At 43.3% G+C, this 24,669-nt stretch overlaps 2 protein-coding genes across 2 annotated transcripts; both read right to left on the bottom strand.

Annotated features, from left to right (window-relative positions):
- Positions 1-118: 118 nt before the first annotated feature.
- lmtk3 (lemur tyrosine kinase 3) lies at positions 119-19,876 on the bottom strand. Its single transcript, XM_018682576.2, has 16 exons — positions 19,115-19,876; positions 16,520-16,653; positions 15,967-16,114; positions 15,044-15,117; positions 14,706-14,824; positions 13,314-13,401; positions 12,211-12,359; positions 12,003-12,087; positions 11,775-11,896; positions 10,585-10,734; positions 4,114-10,474; positions 3,851-4,011; positions 3,544-3,677; positions 3,073-3,407; positions 2,902-2,986; positions 119-1,586 (listed from the first exon to the last, which is right to left on the bottom strand). The coding sequence occupies exons 1-16, from the start codon at positions 19,203-19,205 to the stop codon at positions 1,453-1,455; spliced, it is 8,370 nt and encodes a 2,789-aa protein (XP_018538092.1). The 5' UTR covers positions 19,206-19,876; the 3' UTR covers positions 119-1,452.
- A 481-nt stretch (positions 19,877-20,357) lies between these two features.
- leng1 (leukocyte receptor cluster (LRC) member 1) lies at positions 20,358-24,669 on the bottom strand. Its single transcript, XM_018682583.2, has 5 exons — positions 24,569-24,669; positions 24,038-24,223; positions 23,562-23,750; positions 22,003-22,292; positions 20,358-21,833 (listed from the first exon to the last, which is right to left on the bottom strand). The coding sequence occupies exons 2-5, from the start codon at positions 24,167-24,169 to the stop codon at positions 21,614-21,616; spliced, it is 831 nt and encodes a 276-aa protein (XP_018538099.1). The 5' UTR covers positions 24,170-24,223; positions 24,569-24,669; the 3' UTR covers positions 20,358-21,613.

The raw sequence follows: 24,669 nt of genomic DNA, 5'->3' as shown, positions 1-24,669 counted from the left end.
CTGGGAAATGGTGTCAATACGCTGCACCAACAAAAGCCGACCTTTTCCAGGGAGTACACGGGTTCCTTTGTTAGAAATACAGGGTTTCTTTGTTGTCATGAAACAGCTCAGTAAGCGGTTCACATTTTGTAGTTTTTATTTTCCCCTTATTTATACATTATCCCTTGAAAACCATTCTTTAAACAATACAGGTTTTAAACCAACATTTAAACAGACTAAACAAATGGACTAGTTGGACCTCGACTGCATGATGGAGTTATTAGTAGAAAATGGCATAAATTAACAGATACACAAACAAATGGAGTTATTTACTGATGAGAGGCTCGATTTTTCATGCTAAGCTACATTAACTGTCATTAAAGAAGGTAAAAGAATGACAAGACAGCTAAAAATTCATAGACATTGGAAAATAATGAAACATTACAGGACATAGTTCCATACAGATTGGCATATATTAACAAGTAAAATTATACAAAATACTTTTTTTTCTTTTTTTTTTAGCAATTAAGACGTTTGGGAAAATATCTTGATTTATTTGTTATGAAGATCTTAGAGAAGATATAACCTAGATGCATTCTGTCCCAAACAAATTATAGCTAAGTCTATATATGTTAATTGCACAAAAGCAAATAAATAAATTGATTAATAAATAAGTAAATGAATAAATAAATAACAAAATAAATAAAATATTGCATGGATACTGGCTTTACATAAATGAATAAAAATAATATATGATAAATAATATAAGAGAAAGCTTTTAGAACTAAAAGTATTTAGAAACATAGCTTGTTTCATTTTCCGTGCAGTCTAAGAATACATCTAAAAGTAAACAGCTCTAAAATGATATTGTATACACTTGTATTATGATATTTGTACAAATGTAAATGAGTATTCTCAAATACAGGAGTCAAGCAATTTCTGTTCCAAACTGCTGCCTACAAGAACAACTGACTGACTGCAATGAACAACTTCTTTAACAAAGAGAGGACTGGAATCCAAGCTTTTACAGAGACAGATGTATGACTAAAGAAAGTGCATTCCCCGCACATCTGGGGAATAATACAACAGAATGAAGCAGAAAAAAGAAGGTAAGCTGGTACACAGCAAGACTCCCACTGCATAGCTGTCAAATCTGTTTCAGATTTTACAAAGCTCCAGGCTCCTCTTCTCGTAGCATATGCTGCCTTTTCCAAAGACTTCTTGTAGCCGAAGGCTATGAATAAACTCTGTAAACAATGGCAGGCAGGAGCACACAGCCCCTGTCATACAAAATCCTGTCGCTGGTAAAACCTGGAATGTGTCCAGCTTTTAGAACGGGAGTCTCATTCTTTCAGTTGCCTATTCAATAAAAAAATAGCCTCTGGGTGAATGGCTGGTTGTTGGTGTTACTTCAGTGGCCAGTCCAAGAGGATTGAGCTCTAAACGTTCCCACGATGACATGTGACACAAGTGTCACACCAAGTGAGGGTCATCGGCGGGGCTGACAGTGAAGCGCGATGATGTCACTGGATTGGCCCCCACAGGCGACCTTGGTTTGATTGATAAATCCTCTTTCCTTCTTGATTCTTTACTTTTGATGTTTGGCCCTGATGGAAAGAAAAACAAATTCAGACATTCAACAACTGTTATAATGTTAAAAGCCCCAAAACTGGAACCATGGATGGATTACTTAACATGACTACCAAACAAAGGCTTTAACTGAGAGTTCTAGTTCGACTGCTGAATGTCACAAAATGAAAACAATCTTTTGTTTGTGTCTCATAGGGTCTTGCTCCTATGTATATGGGGGGGAGGGGGAACTTTTTCATGTCTGTGTCTCATAATCCGTCTATGACTGGGATAAACAGTAAGACAAAAGACAAAAGTGCCAAACCAAATACAGAGCAAAAAATAAACCAATAATCTATATATATTAATATAATTGAGCTGAAGCGAAGCAAGATGGTTTTCAGTTAAAAATAGACATTTTTCAAAGGGAACAGAGCCTCTTCTTTCAAGGCTTTGAAGTCTCAACTCTTAAGGCTACAAGAGATCATGAAAGCATCTAATTTTGGTGTTTCTACATTTCTGTATGTGCAGAGCCCGGAGGAAATTCTGAGTCCAAACTTTCATTATTCTGTGAAATGAGGTGATGAGTGTTCGAGATGGAGGGAGGAAGTCAAGAGAGCAAATGAAAATGTGTTGGGAAACACAGCTTAGCTCTGCATTGTTGATCGCAGGATTTATGTCCCAGCTCAGTGCCACATGTCACAGAGTCGCAGGGGATAATTATAGAAGATTAATCCTGGCTGCATATTTGGAGAGGAGATGGTTGAACTGTGGGTTTTCCATTTCAGTAGGTGCGGATGAGTTAGAGGCTGTCAGATTTTATTACGTCATTCTGCAGCTCAAGGTGGAGACTGAGCGATAATACATGTATAGAAGGAAACATATTTCAGACTAATGCGCATTATCTTTAGACTCTAACAAGACTAAGAGTCTACAGCTGTGCTTGTAGCCCTGTGATGCTCACAGCATCAGTGTTGATGTGCTGATGTTTAGCAGGTACAATGTTTACTATATTCACCATCTTAGTGTAGCATGTTAGCATGCTAACATGGGCTAATTAGTGCCTAACAGCAGTACAGTACAGCTGAGGCTGATGGTAGTCACAATGGTTTTGCAGGTATTTGGCCATTAGGCATCAAAGTATTGAAGAAACTGACATTTTGACCTGATGTTGGAGCTAGAGGAAAAGTCAGGGGACCACCAAACTAGGTAGGGTTCATCCTGTTGGGACCATGAATGTCTGTACAAAATTTAATGGTCATCCATTAATTGTTGAGATATTTCAGACTGGACCGAAGTGGCAGACTGACTCACTGATTGACATCTCTGTTCTAGAGCTGTGCCATGACTTACCATGCAAATCCAACTTGGTACTTTTGACAGACACTGAACCTGGACTGGTGGGTGCTGACGTGCTCAACTCATTTGTTGGAGTTTCCTGTTGCAATGAAACAGATGAGTCAAGCCTCCTTTTATAAAAGATAATACAATCTGTTAATTATATAAGAAATGCCCGAGAAATACCTGATCAAAAAGATAGATTGTGACATCATCAAAAAAGGACACATTTCGTCCTCTGTCCTTTTCTCTATCCATCGGTTCCTTGGGTGACTTCAGCAGACTCCTCAGCCCGACACGTTTGTCCACGTCTGTTTCTGTGACAACAATCACCCTCCGGGAGCTTTCATCTTCCTGCTCATCCTCCTCCTCATCGTCTGGGTCACTCCCCGAAGACAGACCTCTCCGCCTTCCAATCCGATTTCCAATTGCCCCGTCCCCAAATCCTCCTTTACCGGTCGGGGTGAGGGGGAGAGTCAGAGCGAGAGGAGGGAGGGCGAGCGACAGACGAGCTAATTTTGCTGTGAAAATAAGAGAATTGAAGAGATATTAAACACGAGGAACCTGACAAAACTTTAACACAATAAAAAGAAAAAAATGCTTAAGAAGGAATAATTGAATCTAATATTCTACTTCTCTTAAAAGGCTCATAACTACCTTTCATCGCCTGGTTTGCAGTGGGCTGAGGTGTTGGAACCTCAGGTTGTTCAATCACAGTGAACGGCTCAGTTTTAGTTTCATCAGACTTGATATGGGGCTGAATGCTGGGGACAATTTCCTGCTCCTCTTGACTACAACAGCAAAAAAGGAAAATATTAATTGATTAAAAGTCGAATATTAAAGAGACAACTCAGACCTACTGTATGCATTTATTTTATTTTATTTTTTGTTTTTTTTAACCACCCCTTTAAACATAAACTCTGATATTAAGGATCAGATCTCCAAGTTAAGCCTTCCTTCTTACCCTCCATCATCTTTTTGTTCTTTCACAGCGACCAGCTCACTGCTCTCTGTGATTTGTTCCCCCCAGGGCCGAAGCATTACGGAGTCTTTAACAGTCGATCCCCAAAGCACATTTGTTTTCACGTTTTCACTGAGGGAGAACTGCAGCCTCTCCTCGCACACCTGAGGCAACAAAACAAAACAATAAAAAGGGTTGAATAAAGTCAGTTAGGTAATGTAATGACAGCTATTAACTGTAAGGAAACCAAAACAAAACATCCTCACCTGCATCATGAGGCCATTTTTCGTTGTCATCTTAGAGAGAGATCCTTGGTCTTTGACCTCAGATGTTTGGCCTGATGATCTCAGCATGTCATTCCTCTCCTCTTGAGGTGACAGCCTGTCTTGGGAATCCAGGATCATGGGTGGTACAGACTCCCCCAGCTTATCAGAGTTATCAGAGATCCCGTCCTCCTTCAAATCCACCATGCTCCCCTGAGGAGTAGAGGAGCCACATACCTCCCCACCTGTATCACTGTCGCCAGCACTGGTACCTTTTTGATCTGGTGTTTTCTTCAATGACTCCAGGAGCTCTAGGTTCCCCAAGAAAAGCTCCCCAAGAGTGTCCTCCTCATCCCCAGATATGCAGCATAATTGTTCCAGTTTCTCAAAATCTTCCAGGGGCTCCTCATCTAAATCTTTCCACTCAGAAATCAATAATTCTGGGAGATTGTTGAGGGGAGCTTGGGGTGAGGATGGGATGGTAGGTGATGTTTTCTGGGACAGGTTGCTGTGTTCATCCTGACTTTCACTGCTGGATGTAAGGTTGCTCTCATCATGCAGGGTTATATGCACAGAGGGGAGGTTCAGATTGGCCGAGATCCCTTTACTCTGAGTTGTAGCAGGTGGTGATTCTTGCAGAGGTGGCTCTGAGACATCTGTGTTGTGAGTAGGGGAAATATACGGCTCTGTCTCGGTGCTAGCAATAAAGTCGTCCAGATTAATGTGACTAATAAACTCCTCTGCCTCTATAACAGATGGTGGTGGACTAGGAAAAGAGTCGTCTAAACTCTCCAATTTATCATCTTGCACATCAAGGTCTATGCTCGGTGGAGGGCTTGGAAAATCTACTGAGCTGAAATTGTCTACCTGTGGATCTATCTCCTCTTGTGCATCAAGGTCACTGGAACAAGAGATAGGATTTGATGGAGGAGGCAGCTCTCTGTAATTCTCTTCTGCATTCATAATGCTCATGTTTTCTTCTATATGCTGCCTGGAAAGCCATGGTCTTGTTTCAGCCTCTGAATCCAAGCCTGATTCAACATTTTCTAGGTCTGAAAAGTTCACATGAGGAGCTTCTGTGATGCAGATAGATATATTTGTGCATTTATTCTCCAGAGTGTGACTGAAGTAGTTTTCTAAATTGGAGCCTGTTTCTTTGTCAACATGTTCAGCTGATGTCTGCTCTTCCCCTTGGATCTTGCAGAGGTGATTCTGAGGCCATCTGTTAAAATTTTGATTCTCCTCCGTCTCTGTGGAGTCTAGCCGACCTTCCCTGTCCCTGTCTGTCTCTGTGCATGATGAAATCTGCCTCTCTCCTTGCTCCAAGGTCTCCCGCTCTGGGATTTCTATATTCTCCACTTCAATGTCTGAGATTTCTCTTTTGGGGTCTTTGTTAAAACTGTCAATTTCTCCCAGATTCTCAATGTTTTCCTCCTGTTGTATGTGTTGTGTAGTTTGTTGGTTATCACCATCCTCAGAGTCCCACTTTTCCTGTGTGCTGAGATTACTGGTTAGTCCTTGTGTTTCATTGTTCCATGTTTCTTCACAACCCTCCAAGATGGCAGGGTGAGGTTCACTTCCTGCAAGTTCATCGTTTTCTTCAGCTTCCCAAAACTCCTGACCCACTACAAGCCTCTCGCCCACCTCCCAGGCCTTACTACTGAACCCAGAGAAAAACTCAGATCTGAGGTCGCTATCTTGGCACCTCTTCTCTGGAGAGGCCCACTGGTCATTTTCATCAGGCCACAAGTGCAAGTCCCTTGATTGTGAAAAACGGTGGCAGTCAAACTCTCCACTAATCACACCAGATCCCGGTCTTTCTTCATCCTCCTCCAGAGCACTCCATAGCTCTTTAGTTTTCATGTCCAGCCCCTCATAGGAGTCTTTATCCGTGTTGTTAGCAGAGTCTATCCCACTCGCTGCTCCTCTCAGGGGTGACTTTTCCTTCAGGGCGTTACTGACCTCTGCGGCGACCAGCTGTTTCTCCATCTCTGCTGTGATCTTCTTGTTCCCGCTGCTGTCCTCACAGCAGAGGTTTCTCAGGCCCAGCTCGTTATGGTCTAGACTGGGCCTCTCTTCACATCTCTCAGGCTCTTCGACACCCCCCTGAGCCCAAGACGGACACGTCAGTCCACCTGTTTTATCACTGACAGACTTACCATCATCGCTTGGCTCGACTACTGATGGCGTTTCATCTATGAGTGTGGCATTACTGGTTTGAACGCCGTACAGTTTAGATAATCTGGACTCTCCGTTGGCAACTTTGGATGGTGCCACAGTTTCCACAGTGTTGTTTCCATATTTGAGGGAATTCATTGCAGACAAATCAATTTCTGTCTCTGTAACACTTGTGTAATCTTTAATGCCTGGTCTTAACATGCATTCTTTTGACTGACTGCCAGATACAGACTTGATCAAAATATTTGTCTCAGCAAGGCTCTTGGAGTGTAACTCTAAGTCATTATCTGCAGAGTCCTGGTATCTGCAATCTGTTATCTGAGAGATGATGCCATCTGTGTAGTGGTTGTCAATCGGATATCCACCACTGTGCGGCATCCCTTTTAGTGGCTCATCATCTAATTTTGAGAACAACTTATCAATTAAGTCAATACAGTCCTTGGCCTGGGGATCATCGCACAGCAGTGTTGACTTTTTGCTTTCGCTGTGGAAAATGCCAGAATCATCTCTCTGTGTTGACTCCAGCCCTTCGCTTAGAATATCTTTGTCGTCATGAGAGATGTCATTTTCAGGAGCATTTTGATATGTCATACTCTTCTCTTCACACAGTTCTCCAGTTTCACCTTTTTTATCTGACATCTGTGTACTATTCCTTAAGGGGCTCTTTTCCCCCAGCTCTCCCTCCTCCTCAGTTTTTTCCTCAATGCCCATCAGTGTTCCCCGGTCCCCTCCTCGACCACTGCTTGGCCTAGAGGTGATAAGTCCGTCACTGCTCCTCCTATTCATCCCGTCCCCCTCCCAGTCACTGTCTGAAAAGTAGGCAGAGTCTCGATGTGGCGTTTCATTTCCCAGAGCTCGCCACCCACCGCTTCCCACTCCTCCTCCTCCTCCTCCTCCTGTCCATGAGTCACTAGGTGTGAGGCAGTCGGCTGAGCTGGAAGTCATAGGTGACAGGACAGAGTCGGTGGGGGTGACAAGTGAGACGTCGGAGGACGGGTCCCAGTCTGGAGTGGTTGGAGTAGCGGCAGGAGTGGCAGCCTTTTGGGCAATATGACCACTGTCACTGTGTTGTAGTAAATTTTCTCTTTTCGTCTCTGCAAAGCTTTCATTGTCATTTTGAGAACCTAAATTTTTAGAGTTCTCCAAATCAGCTGGACAAACTTTATCCGAGTGGTTTGTTTCTTTCTCAGCATCATATGTTGTGGTATCAGTCTTTCCATATATCTGGTCTCCTTTCTCAGGACTAGTGGCCTGTCGGTCTCCTTTCATTATCTCACCATTCCCTATAACAGCAGCCTTCTCAGTATTTGTTTCATTTGTAAAAAGCGATTTGTTCTCACGCAGTATCACAGTGCTGGATTCTTTAACACTCTCAGAGGATTCAGTGGGAGACTCCTCTGAGAGATCTGTTTGCTCTCCTCTGGCAGGTAAGGCAGGTCCGTCCGCACACTCCTCCTCCTCTTTCTGACATGCGAGTGTTTGGTTGTGCAGTAAACCATTTTTGGGCATGATTTCTGAAAACACAAACTCACCAGATTGGCAGTGGTCAGCATTGTTTCCTTGGCTGTCCAGTTTAAGATTTTGTTTGTTTGATCCTATGTGAAGTATCGGGATTTCAGGTTTCATGGAAACCTTTATCTCACTCTTTTTAGCACGTTTGGTCACCTGGGCGTAGATGGCCTCAGTTTGTGTATCATCTTTGCCTTTGCTGGATGCTCGAATGGAGCTCTCTGACTGAAATCTGATGGTCTGAGCAGAGGTTGGGTCAATGCATATGGACTCGTATTCAGGTGATAGCGGCGTAGGGGAGTATGCCGACTCTGCTTCTTTCCTGTTTGCTGCAGCATTTTGTCTTGATATGATTTCAGTCAGGAAGGTCTCTGCCGACTGGATCTCCTTCAGGAACTCTTCCCTAGTCATCTCAGTTCTCCGTGGCTTCTCCTCCTTCTCAGTCTGCTGTGGTTCAGTCTCCTGCTTGCTGATGGTGATCTCAGAAAGGAGGGAACGGGACCTCCGTATGCCCTTTGAATAAGCCTCCTCGGCCTCTGTGTATGACGGAAGGCCTGGAGCGCAGACGTAGGGCCGCAGCCTGGAACCTGCAGGATAGAGGTATTTTACTGGGTCACTTTCTGATCCTCCGTCCACATCCACGTCCATCCTTCCTGTGTCAATCTCTGTGAGGAAAAGTTCCCTCTGGAATGATTCTTTAGTAACTGTGTAGCTCTCCTTGGCTCCTGTTCTGTTGACGTGTTTCTCTGGCACCCACGACTTTCCTGCTGAGCCCAGCTCAGTGATCAGCGACTGCGAGCGGCGCATCCCTCTATTGGGCAACACAAAATTCCCCCATCTCTCTCCATCTCTTTTCTCTTCCTTCTCCCCCTCCCACGAAACCTCTGACTTGGGCTCACTAGTCTCAGTCACAGTAGATATCTCCGTCAGAAACAGATGCATGGGGGATTTTTTGGCTGCGGCCACGCGTTCTGCCTGAAGTTCGGCATCTTCCTTCCAAATGGCGGGCAGGATGGTGTCAAGGCGTGACTGAGTCCTCTTCATTCCCCTGTAGAAGAGCTCAGCGGTGGCTGGGTCTGCATCTTCAGAGAGGCTGGAGTGAGTGACAGTAGTCCCAGGGCTGGGTCTCTCAGGAGACATGAAGGGAGAGTCGTCCTCGTCCGAGTAGGTGGGGCTGGATGACGACTGCCTTTCCATCTGGGGGTCTGCGGGCTGAGGGCGGGGTAGATTGCGATAAATGGGCCGCAAGGGGTTTTCTCTGCGAATGGGGGAGTCAAAGTCTTTTGCACGTGAATGAGAAGTCTCCTTGGAGTTGTGCAAGGATGCTGCATGCCTGGTGACACCCTCTCTGTCAGACAGGTCACAGGATAGTGGGTCTCTATTGGATCTCTGTATCTGCGGCTTACTGTATCGTGAGTAGGCTTCGGCTGTGCTGTAGCTGGGGCAGCTCCTTTGTGGTTTGGAGTGGGGAGGGAGAGGTGGGGGACACATCTGAGGAGGCTGGGGGTAAATGGGGTGGCTCGATGGTGGAAGGGAGGGGGAGAGGGACGGGGATGGGGGTAGAGTCTGTCGGGAGCGATGGAGCCCCAGGTGATCAAAGGTAGAAGGTGGGCAGCTGCTCATGTGATGTGGATCCGTCTCGATTTTTCCACTGATGGTGTAGTGAGGCAGTCCTCTGTATCCGAGTGGAGGGGCGGGGAGGGGGCGCGAGTGAAGGTGGTTGGCTGATGACATGGACATAGAGCGAGGCTTGGGAGGGAGGACTGGGGCTTGAGAACTTGATGATTTTTTATCTGCCTCGCTGCTCCTCTTCTTCTCCTCTTCATCGTCGTCCCCTAAATCGACTACAGAGAAGTCAGTCACTCTGCTTGAAGTGTCTCTGAACTCAGCCACGCCTGTGTTCGGCACCTGGAGCTGAACCTCGCTAGATCTGACGGTCTGGAGGCCCTTCCCACACTTGTCGGAGGAACAGTAAGGGACTCGCTCTTTTCCCAGCATCCCGCTGCAAATTTCCACCAACTCCATGTCTCCGGGGCAAGTCGAGTCAGAGCGGAAAGAGGACTGTGCCTTCCCTTTAAGAGATGGCGACTTGTCCTGGGGAGTGTGCTCCTCTAACCTGATGTAGTACTCGCTGGCGAGGGAGGGGCTGCGAGCGCTTATAACAGGGACCACAGTGGGAGTGTCCAAGGACTGTCTGTGGTTATTATTGACAGTCGGGATTGGCTGAGGAGGGGGAAGAGGTTTGTAGCCTCGTCTGGCGTGAGCCTTCTCCCAGAAATACTCAAAGTTCAAGCCTTTGCTGGTTTCAGTGACTGTCAGGATGTCATCCAGTTCAGATGACGATGGAGTGATACAGTTCCCAGAACACAGAAGTTCCAGCAGGGGGTAGGAGTTGTCCCTGTCTTCCCTGCCGTACTCTCTCTCCCTTTGTCGCTCATTTGCTGCAGTCTGGAAGGCAGGCGGACGGAGTAAGTCCCAGCGTCTTTCAAACGACTCCTCGCTCTCCCCTCTCCTCCCCCTGCCCTCCTCATACTCCTCGTCCTCTTCATCTTCTTCCCCGACACTCCCCCTCGCCATTCCTCGCTCAGCGGCCAGGAGGGAGGAGAGGAGGAGGAATATCTCGGCAACAGAGGGGCGCTGAGATGGAGGTAGCCAGCAAGACTGCATGATCTCATACCTGCAGACAAGAGAGAGAAAAACAGAGGAGGTAAACTTAAAGACATTAATTCTTTCCGTTAACATAATTGTCATTTCTGCAAAATGCAAATAATAGATAAGCACACTGACCAGTAGTCTGCGTGGGAGAGTTTGAGTCTGGGCTGCGCCAGTGTGATCTGTCTCTCCCTAATGACGAAGGTCAGCACCTCTTCGTCACTCAGGTGTCTGTGGGGCTGAGAGCCAAATTCAAACAGCTCCCATATCACCACCCCCAGGGACCTGCAAGGGAAAAAAGATGCAGAGAAGGTGAGAGACTAATCTTCACAGACCTCTTAGCTTTCTGTTATGTAATGCTTTTAGAGCAACACCTTATTTACACAGAGCTCTGACTTTCAAGCAGATGGGGTAAGAGGCATAATAAGAAAAAGACAGGTGAGAAGACATTTTGTTATGTTATTATATTATTTGAGGAAAGAAAACATGTTTGGAGAAATAATAAATACAGTTCCTCAAATCTTAAGCTATAATTTCCTCTGTGAAATTATATGTGTATTTTGTTCCCTGAATGTTTTCTTGTTGGTTCATTCAACAAAACACATTAAAGAGGAGTTTGTAATATTAGAGCCTGTGGGTTTAGTCCAGTTTGGGCTTTCATTCCTACATCTCCCTCTGGTATTACTGGGCCAGGGCTATAGCACTAAGACTGCTGACAGACCGGTGAACTCCCAGACTCTGCTTCAGCAAAAAATTGAGGTCACACTGATCTTAAAAGGTGGGCTCTTTTGTGGTATGAGCTGCTGGAGAAACATCTCAATAAAGCTTCCTTTGTCGCTTTAGTTTCACTCCACTTCAATTTAAGATTAAAAACAGTTCACAATTTTGAAATTTTGCGTCAAATCTCAAAGCTCTAACTGAGACTATAAACATGGCTTTGCAAAGAGTATTTCAGATTATTTGCAAACAATGAACTCGCACAGTTTCGACACATTCAGCATTCAGAACATTTCATCCTTCAAATGCACGGGCATCAAGAGATTTAAGGTTTGCTTTTTTCCACTGAGACATCAACGATCAAAGCACTGCCGATTTTTGACTAAACCTATCTGAGTAGACGTGTTCTGCTGCTAGTTTCATAGGTGAATAAGAGAACTGTTGCTATGAGACCAATGGAGACAGCCATAAAGATTAATATACAGTAAAACAGACAGCAGGTAAACGAGCATGATCATAGCATGAACCACTGCGAACCAGCCTCACTTATTGATGCTGATTTTTCAGCAGTACCGTATATTAACGGCTGTGAAAGCTTTGAAACATACCACACATTGCTGGTCTTGGTTTGGTCAGTAACAATAAGAGATCCTCTGTATTCTTCCAGCAGCTCAGGAGCAATCCAGCGTAGTGGGATCCATAGCTTGTCTGGAGTTAGGTAATAGTCCTCCTGCACAAAACGTAGTTACTAGTATTATTTATATTACATTATTTCAGATAAGACAATAAAGATGAAACACAGTGCTAATGGTTTATGATCAGAAGCATGCACATACCTTATAGTGGTTGTGTGAAAGGCCGTAGTCTCCTATCCTAACAGTGAGGTCTGAGGTCAGCAGGCAGTTTCTTAAAGCCAAATCACTGCAGAGAAGAAACCACAACCACCAAAACTCAGCCATGCGAATCAGCAAAACACACTCTATCTCTCTCTGTCTGTCTGAGACAGCGGTTATGGCAATGCATGACGGTGAAGTCACAACTGACCTGTGGATGTAGTTGTTTTCATGGAGATGCAGCAGGCCTGAGGTGATCTCAAAAGCCATTCTCTGAAGAGTCAACAGATCCCGGGTCGGCAAGTCTGGAGTCATGCCATCTGACTTGCGCTGGGCTCGCAGATACCTCTTCAGGTCACCCTAGTTGTACATCATGACAAGAATGCAGGAACTGATATTTGTGTCGACGTAGAAGATGAGTTAATGCCAGATCGTCAATAAGTGTGTGCCCCAAGTGTTTGCACCCCCCTCCTAAAACAGAGTTAAAACCTGCAGCAACACCGAACAGGCAAAGAGGATATTTGTGACTTCTGCAGTAAATATGTCCCTTTTTAGGTGTTTTCCATCACAGAGCCTCAAAAGCAGCAGGGGAATTGGTAATGAGCTGGAAGACTTTGTATTAGTCATCTGTGCTTCAGGAAGGGCAAGGAAATAAAATGAGGACTATATAAAAGGATGAAAAATATCCATGAGGAAGGGACAATAGGAGACTTTATCAAACAGGGTAACAGCGGTCTATAAGGACTCCAGTGTTGCTTGGCTTCTCTTGCTGTGTCGCTGTAATTGATCTGCCTGTGTGTTTGTTTAGCCTGAGAGTCCACTCATATGATTTTCTTAATCAGTCAACGATTAAGCCCGCTGAAGGAAGGAAAACAAACCGATTGTACAGATGCAAAACAGATTTCAGTGACACCGGAACATCTATAATTATCATAATTCATCATTCCTGCAGCAATCACATACAGAGCTGCTGACATTAAAATAAGACATAAATAAAGTAATTTGATGCAACTAAACCACAATTTAAAACTGCTACAAAGGTGGGACATAGTAGCGTGCATGCTAATTAACAATTAGCAATTGTTGGTAATAATAAAAAAAGCAGTCTGGAATTAGCCCTTTGTGCCAATTTGATGATTAACAGACTCCAAAGATGCCACGAATATGCAACATCAAAAATCCCAAACAAACTGGTGGTGATGTAGTTACTTTTAACTGTTTTTTTTTTTTAGCATATATCTTATTTTGTCCACCTCATGTATTTCATCTTGTTCCTCTTATTCTTATTCTTATTATATAAAAGTGTGCATTTACCAGCTGGCAGAACTCCATGACCAGAAGGAAAGGGATGTTCTCACTGCACTGCCCCAAACACTGAAGGATATTGGGATGTTTAAGGCTCCTGAAGGGAGGAAAAGAAACCAGAGATAAATAGACAGAAAGATAAGATAGATAGATAGATAGATAGATAGATAGATAGATAGATAGATAGATAGATATGCGTTAGCAGCCTTTGTATCACAACAAAAGTAGGGAGAGTGAGTTAGAGGAAAAGAAGAGGATGCACTGCAGCAAAGCCAAATTCAGTTTGACTGGAAGTCTGAAAATGGAAATAAAGAGTATTGGTGTTCTGTGCGTTTGCATCGGACACAAACTGGGACAGAACAGTTGAGGAGACAGAACGCTAACAGGACAGGGGGAGGGTTTGTTCCTCAGCAAGAGCAGCAGTAATGAGAGATGTAAACAGCATATGAATGTGTGTGAAAATGACTCATTGTGGGCGTATATGTGTGTTTGTGTGCATGTGTAGAGAGATGGTGCTGGCTGGTGTGGGTCTCGCCCAGAGAAAGGAATAGAGAGAAAGAACAGACAGACCTGTCCTTGGATTCTTCTTCTGTGTGTGTGTGTGTGTGTGTATGAGAGGGAGAAGGACAGCCAAAATGCTACTCAGAGTCAAACACATTAAATAGGTTGGTTCAGCACTCATCAAGATCAAGTTTTATTACCAACTGCAGGAACATTACTAATGTAAATACACAAACAAAACACTATTTTTACTTTTTGATGTGGTTAGTTTGTCCTGATACTAATCAGGTATAATTCAAACTAGATACTGTTTTTTTTTATTTTTTTTATCAGTGATTAAGGTGAGACTGTGTGTGTGTGTGTGTGTGTGTGTGTGTGTGTGTGTGTGTGTGTGTGTCATTTTTAAGGAGGGCACAGCACATCTTCCTCTCACAAATAAAAAGATGAGTTTAAAAACAATAAAATGATCTAAAATGATAATGATCATCTATCAAGCATTTATGAGCAGAATACAAACCTTTAACAATGATTCACAGCAATCATATCGTCTCAATAATAAAACATATTTCATACTATTATATCTCTGTTTTACCACAATCTCATCCATTATTTATACAGCAGCTTCCACTCCACATGAGTGACCACATGAGGAGTCACAGTTGCTGACAAATAGATTAGGTAACACTTATATCTATTTACAGCTACATTATAGTGGGTTATAAATCATTCATTAAATGATAATATATTTCTTATGATACTTTACTTGTGCCAATCTCATACTACAGTTACCATTATTCCATAATTGTCACTTGGGGCACAGCGGTTGCTGTTCAGCCAAAGTTACTCAGCCCCATTTAAAGGCCCCAAAATGGCTACCCAAGTTTCAACAGTTTCTCCCACCTGTACGGCTCTGACTCAGCCAAGAACTTCCTCTGCTCCAGAGGGCTGGCACTGACACGCAGCTCCTTCACCACGGCCTGAGAGGAGCTGCAGTCACACAGCACTTCAGCCAGGATAACCTAGGAGAGATCGATGGACAATAACGTGGAAGAGTGCCCGGGAGAAGGAGACCGGCAGTAAAAGAACTATTTTGAGTCAGGACTGGTGATCTGGTCGGTAGCCAGTGTTAAATATAACAGAGCAGAGCATGCAAAAAAGAAAATCTACAGTGTGAAGTGGTTCATGTTTCACAAGAAATCACAAAGCTTATTTCTGTTTGTGAGAGCCGATCATCTTACCTTTCCGAACCAACCATTTCCTATCTCCTGAAGGTAGTTTAAAGTGTGTCTTTTGAAGCACTGAGACTTAGAGTCTGCAAAGAAGAGGAGACATAAAAAAAGATCAGGGTCATGCAGACTTCGGCATGTGATGTTCTTTTATGATATAATATCTCACAACAGGGGCAAAAAAAGCTTTAAAAACTGATAGAGTCAGGAGAAAAACACTATTTACCAAACTGCTCATGGATAGTCACCATTTAAATACAAACTACCACATATTTTTACACTGTGCTGTCATCGAAAATAAGAATAAAAGACACAAACCTTTCCTTAGGCAAAACTCTACTGTCATAATCGATCCATCTGCCAATTATTTTCTCAATTACAGTCCATAAAACATCAGATAACAGTTAGGGCTCAAGGTAACATCATGAAATGTCTTGTTTCACCATTTAAGACAAGAAAAGCAGCAGAAAATGTGAGAAATGAATGAATGAAATAAACAATTATTTGATCAGTGTAATACCTGCCAATTAATTTTCTGTCTATGAACCAATCAATTAATCAACTAATCCCTGCAGTTCCAGCTGACATCATGCCACGGTCTGTGGGCACAAACCTCTCACCCCATCACCTCAAGTCAGCCAAATGTCAAACGTGGCCCGCTCATACAGAGAAATGACGCAGAATTTTCTCAGATCATAGTTTCCACTTCACTGACGTTGCGTAAGGAGGCCAACGCTCCTGGATGTACGCTCCGTTTGAGACCTTTAATGGGTCCACATCAGTGATTCGGCAGCAGACCCTGAGGGGGGTTTAGCGCAGGACGGCACCAGCTCTCATCTGAGCATAGCTTCAAAACCCCTCAAAGCAAAACTGAAACTATGCTTGAATGAGAGCTGGAGGATAGGAGAGTTATTTAAGGTTTGGTTTTTTTTTACCTGCTCCATCCTGCATGCTGGGGCAGTTGGGCCTGTCCCTGACTGGTAAGGTGTAGACCTCAGGGAGGGAAGGACATGACGACAGGCTGTCCTCCTGGATGGGACTGGAGCCTCCAGAGCACTCCTCCCCGTCTGCATTGTCAAACTCCTAGTCGAGCAACAACAGCACAGACAAATCACAACACTGGTATAATTAAAAACAGAAAATAAACCGTGCTCTTTCACTTAATAATGAGGTTGAATTTAGCAATAAGTATCAAGGGCAGACAACGAGAGAGCAGCCACTCTGAACTAATGACAGCCTGTCTGCCGACTAAACAACAAAACTGTTGGTTCAAAAGATGGAGGCTTAGTCAAGTTTAGACTGAGACATGATTATTGACTATTTCTACTTCATTAAGTTGGAATCATTGATCCTGGTCTTCATCTCCATACCAAATCCCTCTGCAGTTTATCAAGTCTAGCTTAAGGCATGCACAAAAAGCTGTGACAAAACAAAGGAAGGAAGCAAGCAGAGAGAGGTGAATAGATCTCTTACATGTTGAAGACTTACATTGAATCCCACTCCTCCTCTCTTACAGCACAGGCAGGTGAGGAGCAGCAGAACAAAAGAGACGAGCCCCGAGCAAGAGATGAGGATGACGACGTAGGGTGGAGGAGACAGGGATGCAGCCCTGGACTGAGAAACTGAGAGCGAGACAGGAAGAGAATACAAGGGGAGGGGAGGATTTAATACAGAAAGTCAGGGTATTTGTGGGTGGGGGGGGTGGGGGAGGGGGCACACTGTTAGGTTTGAGTCAGTGAGAAGAGAATAAAAAAAGACTTCACTGAATCAGAAAAGTGTAAAAATCTTGTTACATAGGTGTTTTGTTTAAAGGGAAACCATTGGAGCGTTTTCTTAGCGGCAGGTTTGGGACACAGTGGAGAACCCCAATGGACAGCTTGCACCAGGGGTTTTGGAGGGAGGGAGGTGAAAAAAGCAGGAGAAGAAACTAAGTCCAAGATCAAAAACATTGTCTGAATCAGTAAAAGAAAATAGACACTAGAATTAAAGCTTTGAAAGTGGGAGAATATACCATTCCAGTAAGGACAAAAGCATGGGGAGAGGGGGAAGATATCAGAAATGGCATTCCACTCAGGAAACACAGTTAAGAAGCAGGGGAGGGGTGGCTGGAGTTGTCATTTAGGTGGAAAAAAAGGAGCGCTAATTGGGAAGGGATTGGAAACTGGAAAAGAATTACTCAAATCAGGAAGGTATACTACTCAGGTGAGAGAGGGAGGGATCGGGACATTTGATATTTGTACCTCAACGTGGTCGATTGTGGGAAGTGAACCATCTGTAGAAAAGAAAAGGGGCAGGGCAGGGTGGTTAAATACCCTTCAGGTGTTATCTAAAGGTTTCATTTAAATTCTACAGCCACAGCACGTTAAACATTTCATTATTTATGACAGATGACGAGAGACAGGAACAATGACACCTTGAACCAGACGGCGTGAGACTCACACTTAACACTGTGAAGGACTTATATATTAATATCAAACCATATCTGCCAATAAATGACTTCTTTGTCTGTGTAAACAAAGCAGCATTTGAGGCTGTGAGTGTTCACTGATATTATATAAAACACATTATAAACATTTGAAACAGTTAACAATAAAACCCCCCCACTGTATTACAACCTTCAGTAACTGTAAATAAGGCAAATAATGGAAAAAGCCTTGTTAAAAACAATAAATAATAAATTTGTCACAACCTTTGATGTTATTTGATGCTGAAACCATACCTGTTAAGAAATGAATTTAGCCTATGTTTAATAAGTCTGTGCTGCCTTCAAATATCTCACTTTTATTCTCTGTGCCCCCCATACAAATCCAAAAATGTTTTCATTCATAAGGTCATGATATTGTAAACACTGCATACATAAATGTAAAAGTATAATGAATAATTTACTAACTTAATAAATATTGTAAAAAGAACAAAAAATCAGCTAAAAATATGACACAAAGAAGTGATGTTTATAAAAATCAATATATTTACATATAGGCCTCATTGCAATTAATAAAATTTGAATACTGTTTGTTTTCTTGTTGACTGAAAGTTGGAGCACAGATCGAATAAGATTTACTTGTTTCACGCAGGCGGCCTGAGCAAACCTAAGTGAGGATGTGTCCAGCATATAAAACCACCGCTGTATCAAAGTGTAGGTGATGATGAAAGGTCTAATCTGATGCCAGTTAAGGAAAATTGGTACACCGGATTCTACTAAATGACACATAATCAGTCCTGCATGAGTTATAGCACGTGAGACAAAGAGAAACACAGCTAATTGTTGATCACAGTTGTTGATCACTGCACCTGCAAAACAGGAGCTCGATGTTCAAATCTAATCTGGCAGTGTAGTCGACCAAAATATGCACCACAAACATGACCGGTGGCTCCAAAATCCTGATGCACAATTCCTGAGCAGTGCTATTCTTTCATCTTTCCCTAGACAGATGTCCAGACAGACACTGCATATAAATAGGAACCCAACACACAGGGCCTTCTCCACCAGCCCCCGGTGCCAGCAGCTCTTATCAAAACAATACAACCACGATACAATGACTGCACACATTACACAAACACAACACTCTGCCAGATCTTGGGGAGGGTGGTGGTGGTGAGATGATGAAGGCATATTCAGATTGAGGAAAATAAAGATGCCAGCAGTGGTTAATAGGCTAAATAGTCTCCAGAGCCAAGCGGAGGCTATTTATAGACTAAATATCTCGCACTGACCGATGATTTTTAGCCTGCGATTCATACTGTATGTGCTGTTTTTAAATGCCATCGATGTGAGGCCCGAGATCGAGGCACCCCCCCACCCCCCAATATTTTCATCACTGCATGCAAATATGGTACCCTACCCATCACCCAATCAGCCTCGCTCCTGTTTTGATTAAGTCAGCCACGCACTGCAATAATAATTCGCATTATGTCTCAGTCACACACAGGCTGGTAACACAGTATTCACCCCAATGTAGAGAGGCCTTTTCATAACTGACTACATCCCCCCTCTCTCCTCCTTTCTCCAGCATCACTGACAGGTTTTCAACCTCCCTCCCTCTCCTCTCCTCCTCCTCCTCCTCTCCCTCCGACTCAGCTCACCTTCCCTCTGCGGGGCTCCGAGGGCTCTCTCCGGGCTGAAGTACGACATGATCCCCGCCAGCGCTACCATCACCCAGCAGTGTGGCCGCATCGTCGCCGCGTCCGGAGCGACGACAACAACACCATCCGAGCGACGCCGCCGCCGACTGTCGGTGTCGGTGTCCTCCTCTCTCCCGTCGTCGTCGTCGTCGTCCCCCCGCCACGGTCTGTGCCGTCTCCGGGCTCACGTTGTCTCTCTGTCTCTCTCTCTCCCCCCCACCACCTCCTCACCTCACCACCACCCCTCTCTGCTTTTCTCCTAATAATAAAGACCGTCTCCTTGCCTTCCTTGTTGTGCCCCCCCCCCCAAACCCGTCCTCCTCCTCCTCCTCCTCCCCCCTTGCTCTAATCCGCAATTAAACACGGTGTGTGAGATGCTCTATTGTGCATCCTCCAGTCCGCCGCTCGCTGTACATACATCACTGCTCTGCCTCCGTCCGTGTGGAGCTCTGCTCAAAACAACCGTCCGCTATCTCTCCCGTCACACACACACGTATATATAAATATATTTTCCTTCTCCCCCCATCTCTCAGTGTTGGAGGGTTGTCTGTGTTTTTCTCCTCCGCCAGCCTACGTCAGACACACACGGCGCGCATTGTCATGGTCCAGCTTCATCATCATAATGCTACCGAAGAAAACCCGTGATAATATTCCCACAGGGAGCTAATGGTGCATGTGCATGTGCTGCCCAGTGGTGGGTTCGCATTGATCTTTATATTGGATTTTTAATCTCTTAAAGTATTTCACTTCAGTATTCATACGAAGACTTTTGGGTGTGAAGTCATTACCCCTCCTGTTAAATAACCAGGAAAAAAAAAACAAATTAAGTGTTAATTGACCACGCCTTCAAAGTGAGGGAGCGTTATTCACTTTAAAGGAATTAAAAAAATTAAAATTCTAGCTACATTTAATAAGTTATGGCGTGAAGTGTCCTATCTACACTATAATATAAAAACATAATATAAAATATAAAAATATTTTTTGGATTTCCAGCGATAAAAAAAATTAATAAATATCAAGCTGTTGTGTACAAGTCACAAGTAATTTACACTCAGCTGGCAGTTTTTTAGATACACCTAACTGAATCTAATGCTGTCTAATACACCAGTCTGGTAGTAAATCAGATATAAAAGTAATAATGTTCAGTTTCTAGTGGAAACTAGCTTGGCTCTGTGATATAATAAGGCAGACAAAACAAAAGAAAGACACTGGTGTGACCAAATATAATTAAAAAGCATCAACAGTACCAACGACCAAACATCCTATCACCAATCAAAGCAGTATTTTTTCAGGCTGAGTGTATTTTCACTTTATATATTTGTACAATAAACGATGACAGTGAAAAAGCTTGATGTAAACGTCAGATTTTGTGTTTGCCGTTGATGTTGCTGTTACATGACTCAACAGGCCTTTTTCACAGCAGACATTTTGATTTGTCATAGCAGGAAAAAAACACCTGTGTTTCTAACAACATTAACAATGGTTCTGGTAAATCACAGTGTCCCAGTTAAGTCATGACAGTGTCACACTGTCACAGCACGAACAATACCAGGGCCCTGAAACTGAAGCAGCTAAATGGAATTCAACCATTAATCATTTTATTATTTACACCTGTGCTTTTGTTACTGTGAAATGTCAAAGTGTTTTCTGTGATGGTTTATGGTTTAATAACAACAAACAAAATGGACAGATATTCCAACTTGTGTCACTGGATTTATTAATTTTAAAGGACTTAAATGGCCTCTGGAAACAACAGAAACAATAAAAATGAGATTACATCCTTGTCTTTAACTTTAACTACAGACATGAACTGTATGAGGCCACATATAGATACAAATAACAATTACTTATTTATTGTATCTGTTGACTTGATTTGTCTGTGATAAATACCCATTATAACTTCCTAGAGCCAAAACATCTTCATATTGTTTGTTTTATTAAACCAATAGTTTACTGTTTATATGTAGGACACATAAAAGTAGCAAATCCTCAAATTTCAGACGTTAGAACCAGATAAAGGCTGGCATCTTTGCTTGAAAACTGACCAGATTTACAGATTATTTCCTGATTAATAAATGCATTGATTCAGCTCCACTCTTCCTGACGTTTGCTCACCTTATATCCTTTTTAAATGTTATAGTAATGATAATATAAACCATGCTGACAGCTGTTCACTAAGTGTTTTCTTTGCTGGCAGCCTGGGCTCATGCCCCCTGTGATGGCAGCCATCTGCCCTGCTGACGTGTTCATGTGCAAAACACTGCAGGGGCAGAGGTAGCTGCAGCTGAACCTCACCTCTGACCTCACTCTGAGGATTTCCAGAAATAAATAAAATTGGATGATCAAGCTGCCTCATCATCAACTTTCTGACAACAGTGTGACCAGGTTACTGTCACCTTCTTTCCTCTGGTCACGGTATTTGTCCTCTATCACAGTCATCAAACGACGGTTAAAGACAGTTCACGATTTTAATATTTCCTCCCTCCAGCTGTCTCGATCCCGTCTCTGCCGCTTTCGGGCAAGTTCTGGGAAGAAGGCGCTGTTGTACGGCCTCTCCCTCTCGTTAATCTCCCTCCACGGCTCCTTCCCTTTGCCGCTCCTCTGGTCGAGCAGGGCCTGAGCTCGCCTCCTCTCCTCAGCCTCTCTCTGTAAACGCTCGGCACGTAATCTCTCTATGGAGCTGGAAGTAACAAAATATAATATAACAATATAATAGAGCAGAATATCTACATATCCTGAGTTACTGGGGTGAAATACTCACTATGGTTTATTGTTACGATATTATGAGCAGTTTTATAAGAATTCAGTTGATTCATAAACACCCAGACAATCATCACTGATAATCTTACCTCTCTCCACTGCTCCTCTTTTCCCCATTATCTCTCTTCTCCTTCTTCTTGCTCTTGTGTTCCTTCCTGTCTTTTACACCCAAAGCTTTCTTCATGTCCTTCAACGGGTCCAAACTGTCCTTCAGTCTACGATCCTTCTTTTCTCTCTCCTCTTCACTTATTCCCTTCCTCTTTTCTTTCTCTTTCCTTTCCTCTTTTTCTTGACTGCTTTTTAGGTACCATGGAGTGACCTCAGACCCAGGCTGAGGTCCAAGAGAGACCAGCAAGCCGATGGCACGCTCCTGCTTCTCCTGGAAAAAAAAAACACAGGGAAAACTGACAGTTATTTACATTAATTTTGATGACAGCAGCTGTTTAAACCTGAATGTAAAGACGGGCATAAAGATTCCCTTTTCCTCAGTAACATTTTGACATTTTCTGAGATTGATTATTAAACTGGATCACTTCTTTGTATTTTAACACTTTGCCCTGAAATCTCTGTGTTGTGTCTCCCATGGTTTTATTTATCTAACTCTCTGTCTACATTAGTTTTTCCTGACTCTCACGCTCCATCTGTTTAAACTGCTTGTATACATATTGTAGCTGGGCTGCATCCAGAATATATTTAGCTTTCTGACTACCACCTCCACTGATTTTAAAAATCTGATTCAATATAACAGCGTCTTGACGTGATTAATGATAAAAGTTGTGTAGAAACAAGTGTAACTGTGGCCCAAAAACCCAGATGGATAAACAGGTAAACATATATAATCAAAATGTCATGGATCTGAACCTGGATCACAACCTCTGGATTTCACAGATGAGAACAAAGCATGACACAAATCTCTGGAAACATCAGTTTGTGTTTGATCATTCAGAATGTTGGCCACAGGTGAGGTGTGTGTGTGTCTGCACATCGCAATTCATGAACGATTTGTGTGTGAAACAGTAGCTCTACACTCAACAAGATTTACTGAGAACAGTCGAATGCGACCGTGCAATTTTCAGTCACATGATAGCAGGAGGTTGTGTATAGGGGGAGATAATAAACTACTGAATCCACATTTTTATCAACTAAACTTTCTCCATAACAACTGAAAAACCACCATCCATGGATGAAGGCCACAAGAAGGGGGGTGAAAGTTCATTAAAAACCATGTAAGTGGAACTCTGTGATAAGATTTTTTATTTTTTTTCAAATTTTGTTATACTAATGCATAAATTACTCTTCTATTATCCTGTTTTAATAACAGGCAGAAATTACAGCTGAGAGCTAACTATCTATAGCTATCTATAAAGGAGGAACTCTGCTGCGATGTGCTCAGTCACCTTTATAAACAGTCTTACACACTTCCAGTCATTAACAGTGAGATGCTTTGATGGGAAGATGCACAGAGTAACCATTGTTCATCATTTCGTGTTTAAACTGAATAGCACAGGATCGTCAACTATGGTTGTGGCAACAGTAAACAGGTTATACCCTGGTCTGTGCTTTAGTGTAGAGACAGAAATGGCTTTAAAAATAATAAAATCACTTCAGGAAACCACACGACAGAGACAACTGACAGGAGTAGTATCACCTTTTCCTCTTTCTTTTCTTTGAGATACTCTTCATTCCCCTTCTTCTCTGAGGACTCCTCCAGAGGAAAAAGATTGAGATGCTCCAGAGCTCCACTTCCTCCACTTCGTTCATCATCGTCATCATCTCTCTTTCCTCCTGCTGACTGGAGAGCAGCTCGGGCTTTCCGTCTTAGATACTCTGTACGTGCCTGTGAAAAGGAGCACTGATTTCAAACTAAAGGTATAAAAAATAGAAACATCACAGGTATTTACTGGGCAGACTAAATAACAGAAACACGTTTTCACTTTGAGTTGCATAAACCTGTACTAACTGTACCTGCTGCTATATAAATAAAGTTTGATTGATTGATGATCACTGCAGCTCTAAACACGTGCACTGTGTGTTTAGTAAATGCTCAGTAGACTGAGCACTGTTAACCACTGATAGTCATCATCATCATTATCCCGGGACATAACATGACAACACAGGGGTCACCTCTTGCTCGGCACGGTCCACGCGCCGCTTGGCCTCGCGCTCCTCCTCAGCTGCCTGTGCCTCGTCCCTCCGCACGCGCGCAACGTTGTCCTTGTTGCGAACGTGCCAGCTCTTCTTGGGGAGGATGTTCATCGCTACCTTGACGACTGTTGATACTGCAGGTTAGCGGTCAGCTAGCTCGGCAGGCTAGCGTCGAGTGAAGCGGGAATGAGCGGCGAACACAGGGGAAAAACAACCGATTTATTAATGAAACCCTAAACACTTGTACTAAGAGGAAGTTATGGAATGAGTAAAGCTGGAAACTGGGAGGCCAGAGAGTACAGAAGAGCCACAGTATTCCGTGTTGCTGTGAGTTAGCTGGCTATCGCTAGGCTAACGTTAGCCAATGTTTGCTACTTTCCAACTTAGGCAACATTTAACAACGCAGCTGCAAGTCGAAGCACACACATTTAACTCGACCCCCTACAACAAACTTATCATTTCAAAGTATTTTATATCAAAAACAAGACGCAGATACTGTCACTGACTTACTGGGTGAAGGACTGCTCCAGCTGACTGCTGCCCACAGGAACAAGTAGACTCAAAGCGGAAGTAAACAAAGCACGTTGTGCAACACCACATGTGTGACACTA

This window comes from Lates calcarifer, linkage group LG15 (genome assembly GCF_001640805.2).
Source record: "Lates calcarifer isolate ASB-BC8 linkage group LG15, TLL_Latcal_v3, whole genome shotgun sequence".
Classification (NCBI taxonomy): domain Eukaryota; kingdom Metazoa; phylum Chordata; class Actinopteri; family Centropomidae; genus Lates; species Lates calcarifer.
The sequence above is the reverse complement of the archived record's forward strand: the minus strand, read 5'-3'. Positions and strand labels throughout refer to the sequence as shown.

Bases quoted from the DNA above. Each gene is read 5' to 3' on its own strand.
- leng1 (XM_018682583.2), bottom strand. From the start codon at position 24,169: ATGAACATCCTCCCCAAGAAGAGCTGGCACGTTCGCAACAAGGACAAC. The intron at 23,751-24,037 runs GTGACCCCTGTG...TCCTTTTCACAG, and splicing joins TGGACCGTGCCGAGCAAGAG to GCACGTACAGAGTATCTAAG. The intron at 22,293-23,561 runs GTGATACTACTC...TTTTTTTTCCAG, and splicing joins AAGAAAAGAAAGAGGAAAAG to GAGAAGCAGGAGCGTGCCAT.
- lmtk3 (XM_018682576.2), bottom strand. From the start codon at position 19,205: ATGCGGCCACACTGCTGGGTGATGGTAGCGCTGGCGGGGATCATGTCG. The intron at 16,654-19,114 runs GTGAGCTGAGTC...TCTCGCTCTCAG, and splicing joins CGGAGCCCCGCAGAGGGAAG to TTTCTCAGTCCAGGGCTGCA. The intron at 14,825-15,043 runs GTAAGATGATCG...GATCTCTCCTAG, and splicing joins GAAATGGTTGGTTCGGAAAG to GTTATCCTGGCTGAAGTGCT.